This window comes from Cyprinodon tularosa, unplaced genomic scaffold, assembly GCF_016077235.1.
Source record: "Cyprinodon tularosa strain WSP-4 unplaced genomic scaffold, ASM1607723v1 ctg607, whole genome shotgun sequence".
NCBI classification, from domain to species: Eukaryota; Metazoa; Chordata; class Actinopteri; order Cyprinodontiformes; family Cyprinodontidae; genus Cyprinodon; species Cyprinodon tularosa.
Window position 1 is genome coordinate 885,637 of NW_024039349.1, and position 6,279 is coordinate 891,915.

The window sequence follows — 6,279 nt, forward strand, 5'->3', positions numbered from 1 at the left end:
CCACTTAGAAGCTTTGGCGCTTCTAAGTGGGGGGCAGGAAATCTGTGAAGCATGGCACTTTGAAATGCCCTGCTTTACAAATTTCTGTGATCAGATATTCCACCTTTTGGAAACGTCTCTTTTTGTCTGAATTGTAGTACTTAAAAAAAAAAAAAAAACAGTTGTTCCACCCTTACGATCGAAAAAAAATGGGACAACACTCTGTTGCTAAGAAGAGTGGCACCAAAGAAAACAGCACAAAAGAAAATGTTTTTTTTTTTAGGGGAAAAAAGCAATGATATAAAGAGATGAAAGTAATTGGTAAAGCTTCTTTAACGTCAATAGCAGATGTCTGGCTAGCAGCAGAAAGGCTCACTTACTCCCTCTGAGGAGAGCTGCTGTGCTGAAAAACAAGAAATGGGCTCTGAAAAAGCTGAGATGGTTCAGTGATGCCCAATTATATATGTTGTTTTTATAGGAGTTGTGGCCCTGGGATACAACTTAATGACCAAATCACAAATTGAATGGCGTTTCAAAAAAACCTGATGTGCATCCAAACTGACCTGTAGCAAAGGTCTCTCTTTTTACTTGAAAGAGCCATGATGGGCAAAAACAGTTTGTTTTGAGGGTGGTAGTTTATATGATCCTCTCCTTAGCCCGTTCCAATTCCATCTACCAGTATCGATGCAGACCTATTTAGACTTTATCACTTGTTTTGACTGTGGCTGCTCTCTGTGTGAGATGGTGAGGCGGAAGATGTGTTCAATAAGCAAACTCCTATAGCAAATACCAGATCAACACTATAGGTGAGACAGCCTTCTTAATTGAGAGAGGACACCACCTAGAGGGAACAGGGTTAATAGCAGCAGTCGAACCCAGGTGGAGGGCAGAACAAAAAGCATTCAGAACCATTTTGAGCTTGTATTCAATTTCAATAACCTTGCTTGAGAACTGCAAAATCAAGCATTTGAAAAGCTTCCAAATGTTTTTTTTTCTTCAGGGAAACACAGGAGAGTCCAACAGAATGTGAGAATAAAGTAGAAAAGGCCAGAGAGTGCACTGAAAACATGAAGGGTGAAAAGCATGCGTCCACATGCATGTCCTTGAGGAAAGTGCAATCCACACAAAAGAGAAATGAGATAACCTAGATGTCTCTGTTCAGGCATATCCTGCAGATATTTAAAGGCAACAGACCTCATTGCAGCAATAAACTATAGGATTTTAAGTGGTGCATCTATAGATTGTTTACAATGCAGATCTTTTTTGAATTTGTGCATTTACTAAAAAGTGTAAGAAAAGGGAATATTAAACACACATCCACCCACAGTGAATGATTTTCAGAATATCTTGAGGGGATCCCTATTGCCTCAAAAATAGGGAAAACAAAAATGAGAGAAGAATTGTATTTTTTTCAATTCTATAGGACTGTAAGTTCCATGGAACCATCACAGGTGTTGTTCCTATATTTCCCTCCTCCCTCAGCACTATGTTTTTGCAGGCTCCATATTTAAAGCCTGTCCTCTTTAAGAATATCCATCCATCCATTTTCCATGAGAGGGGTTGTGAGGGGTTGGGGTGCCTATCTCCAGCTGTCAATGGACGAGAGGCAGGGTATACTCTGGACAGGTTGCCAGTCCATCGCAGGGCAACACAGAGACAAACAAGACAAAAAACAATTCACACACACACACTCACACCTAAGGAGAATTTAGAGAAGCCAATTAACCTAACATTTATGTTTTTGGACTGTGGGAAGAAGCTGGAGTACCCAGAGAGAACCCACGCATGTTAAGGGAGAACATGCAAAGAATATCTGTCATTAAAAATGGGACTTGGGTAAATATATCTTAAAACTAACTAAAATGACAAAAAACTTTTGAACTGTGTGGAACATTAAATTCTAACCAGAAAAAAATCTAATTAGCAAAATCATGTAAGTATAAAAAACTGAGCAACCTCTTAAAGGCCAAATAGAAGATTTAAAATGAGTATACAAAATTATACAGCATAGGTTAGTAATTTCTAAAGCAAAACGTAAACAACTAAGAGCGAATCTGGGAGGGGGGTATCTCAGTAAAGCCCGTCTGTTTGGTATAAAGTGATCTCCAGTTTGGGCAATAAAAGGAGAACGCCTTGTCCTTGGTGTGGGACTTCATGACAGCCGATTTGCGCTCTGACAGCAATATAAACCCTGTCTCTGTCCACATTTCCTCTCTTCTCTCTCCGTCTTTGCAAATGAAGTTTCACGGTTTATACTGAAAGAATGAGAAAGATAAAAAAAAGAGTGATATATATTTCTGACCAGCTGTCAATACATGCAGACACTGCTTACGCATTGGTACATTGAATTAGGTATTTTTCGTACAAAAGTTACGACATTTAAATATATTTAAAATGTAACACCATGTCATTCCCTTTCTCTTTATTCTTTCGTGCGGAACAGGTATCTTTTTTTTTTTTTTTGCACAGGACACGTGGTGGTTACAAATCTCTCTCAGGACGCAGTGTGGAGGTGGAGGTGGAGAGATACGGGCGCAGTCGGGATGGTAGAAGACGCTGCGAGGAAGCTGTCGCTTTTTATTCATGGGAATGTGACCGCTGAGCTGTGCGCACCTTTTGGGATTAAGACTTTTAAAAATATTTTTATATTTGGGCTTTTTTTTCACCCTTCTCCTTTTTTTTCTAAAGGAAAGACTTGTGCGCAGAATGTGGACGATTCTATGTGGATGAGAGGAGAAAGCCATCTGATGTAGGCAGATTTATTATGCAGCAAAATATGCGCTCAAGTCTTAATAAGGCTTTTTCTGGAACATTAGTATTTTTTTAAAGTCATACACTGAGCAAAGAATGGATTTTATTAATTTTTCCAGCCTGGAAAATGGGACAGAGGTGGGAAATATCTCATCTAATTTAACATCTGAAAGCCAAGAGTACACCCAGCTGGCAATATGGGGTCTGGCTGGTCTTGTAAGCTTTCTCATTTTGTTTACAATAGTAGGAAATGTCCTAGTTGTTATTGCAGTTTTAACTAGCAGGGCTCTCAAACCACCCCAGAACCTCTTCTTGGTCTCCTTAGCCAGTGCGGACATACTGGTTGCCACTCTGGTCATGCCCTTTTCTCTGGCAAATGAACTCATGGGCTACTGGTTTTTTGGCAAAATTTGGTGTGATATTTACCTTGCTCTGGATGTTTTATTTTGCACCTCGTCAATTGTTCATCTTTGTGCTATCAGTTTGGACAGATACTGGTCGGTGACACAGGCAGTAGAGTACAACTTAAAGAGGACCCCTAAACGAGTTAAAGGCATGATTGTGGTGGTGTGGCTGATCTCAGCTGTAATTTCATTCCCTCCATTGATTTCAATGGACAGGAGCAGCAGTCATGAGAGACCCACATGTCAGCTGAATGACGTGACCTGGTACATTCTCTACTCTAGCATTGGATCCTTCTTTGCTCCTTGTGTTATAATGATCTTGGTCTACATTCGAATCTATCAAGTGGCGAAAACAAGGACCAGGACGCTGTCGGAGAAAAAGAGGGGCATGGATTCCCCTCATGAAAATGGGATTGACCAAACCGAGCCAGGCATGGGAGGGTCCATTATGTCCACTCAGGGTGGGAGCATGAAAGAGCAAGAACCTGAGAATGGGCATTGCCAGGAGCGAACAGCTCGATCTCCTAAATCAAATGACCCGAAACATCCATCAAATAACCAAGATGATGATTTTGAAGATAGCAGCTCATCAGATGAGAAACAAAAAAAGTGCATTGGTTCTTCCAAACAATACCAGAATGACAGAAAGGACAGAAAGTCCAGCAGGAAGAGCAGCTCTGCTTCCAAATACTCCAGCAGGAAGTCACGCTCTAGCTCAAAGTCCTTGGAACTGTTCTCCTCCCGTCGCAAACGCCGGAGCACTGTAAATCGGAAGAAAGTCTCTGCTGCACGGGAGAAACGCTTCACATTTGTCCTGGCTGTGGTAATGGGAGTTTTTGTGTTGTGTTGGTTCCCATTCTTTTTCTCTTACAGCTTATATGGAATCTGCCGTGATCCATGCAAGATCCCAGAGACCATGTTCAAGTTCTTTTTCTGGATTGGCTACTGTAACAGCTCCCTGAACCCAGTCATCTACACCATCTTCAATCAGGACTTTCGCAGAGCCTTCCAGAAAATTCTCTGTAAGTCATGGAAACGATCTTTTTAAGGGATCCCTGCATGACCAGGATTATAGTAGATAGACGTAAAGTCAAATTTACGGGGTTGCTTGACTGATGAAGCATGTGGTGCTTGCGCTCACTGTCTTCAAAGGATTGTATTAGAAAGGAAATGACAGCAACAAGTTACAAATTTAGATACATTTTTAGAAAAAGACATAAAATGGGTGGAAAAAGTGATGAATGAGGCATCTTTGCCTCCAACTGCTTTTGGACTCTGACTTGGGCCTCAGCTTATTCCCTCTAATGGTTTGGTCTCTTCATTTAAATATGACCCTTTCCAGTCCCTGTGATGCATGCCTGCCACAGTGACTGCCTTTAAATATACTTATTAGCAGAAGAAGGGTTTACAGATTAACTCAGATCTAAATTCATAACATTATAACTGAATATAATATAAAGGCCTTGACAATCTTCATGATACGGTTGTGATAATAGTTTGTTTTTTTCTCTGTTTCTTTACCGATTGTTTCTTGACCTTACTGTTACATCACTCTCAATATGAGGACCAATGGGACAAAGGGGCTCTTTGCTTACTGTATAAGTAGCAAAACTGTTTCAATGACATGTATCTCAACCAAGGAACAAAAGTCACCTCTCTGTACTTAAATTAAATATGTGTGAGATGAACCAAGCCATCAGAACAAATCTTATGATCAAGCTGGACTTGATGGTGTGTGGAGGAGTGGCAGTACAGGCAATGCTTTTCCCTTTCAGTCCTGTCTCTCCTCTGAAAGAATAGCGGTCACTGTAGAGACAGATGGATACTCACTGAAGCATTTACTTTGTAAACTTGAACACAGAGACAAAATGAGCAACATATGGATCTTGTTTAGGATAAAGTAAGCTGTATCTTACCTCTTACAAACTGCTTGTTTGTATTTGTATTTGTCTGCTTAATGTTCTTTTTGCTCTTCATGCAGACTCACTCTATTGAAATTTAAAGCTGATTAGGCTCATTTTCAAGGTTCACAAAAAAGACGTAAAAACTCTCACAATGTACACAAATACATGGAAAAGATTTGCTCATTAAAAATTATCCTTCATCCAGCCAGAAGGGCTAATTTTCTTGTGTAAATACGTGAAAAGACTACTTTACTATAATCACACGTGTTAATATATTAAAATGTTTATGTGACTGAGGAACAAAGCTCTGAGGTGTTTTGTTGTTATAGCTAACCTTTGTCTTGTTTTCTAAAGGAGCAAATGTTTACTTATTTGCTTTAAGCACATCTAAAATGATAAAATAAACACAGCAGCGTTCCTCAGAAAATCTGCTGCATTTTTACTACATCTGCTTTGTTAATTTTAACTGCTAAAACACATTGCTTATTTGTTATACTGACACTCAGTTGTGTAATTCAAAGATTCACATATTCTATATGAACTGTTTGCTATTTAGTCCTTAAAGCCTGAATAAAACTATTCAGATAAAATCAAAATGAACTTGTTTGTGTTTCAGTTACTATCAGCATGGGTATCTTATTTTAGATACTGCACTTAGTACCAGGTTGCAGATGTGTTTATGCTTTTTGACTTTTTCACATTTTGTAAAATACAAATGCAAATAAGAGTGTATTTGATGGGAATTTAATGTGATAGAGTAACATAAATGTAATGCATGATTATAAGGAATAATGCTTTCCACGTTTTTTCTCAAAGAAAAAGGATTTTTGATGTTAAGCCCTCCAGAGATAATACTTTAAAGAACGATCTCTAACTAAGGTTAAGTCCCTAGTCTTTTGACTTTTGAGTTAGATCTGAATTGGTTTTTCACATTTAGACTTAAATCGTGCCTCTTGTTCGCAAAATAGCAGCAGCGCACCCACAATGGAAGGGAATATGCAGAGAGCGAATTGCAAGTCTCACCAAAGATTTAATAATTTAATCTAAATATGTGCTTTGATTATGTCAGTCTTTAAAATTAAAATGTGTTCATCTTGATTATTCTAATGCAGCAGAGGCTGGGGAGTCTTTGCCCTGCGGGAAGATGATCCTCCTTCCCAGTTTATATGGCTCAGCTGTGCCATATAACTTGAAAACTTCATATGTGCTTAATATGTGCAAGTTCGACCAAATACGACTAA

The 6,279-nt window shown here is 39.1% G+C and overlaps 1 protein-coding gene across 1 annotated transcript; it reads left to right on the forward strand.

Moving 5' to 3' along the window:
* The first annotated feature begins 2,467 nt into the window (after positions 1-2,467).
* Positions 2,468-4,542, forward strand: adra2c (adrenoceptor alpha 2C). Its single transcript, XM_038307277.1, has one exon. The coding sequence runs from the start codon at positions 2,827-2,829 to the stop codon at positions 4,180-4,182; it is 1,356 nt and encodes a 451-aa protein (XP_038163205.1). The 5' UTR covers positions 2,468-2,826; the 3' UTR covers positions 4,183-4,542.
* Positions 4,543-6,279: the final 1,737 nt, after the last annotated feature.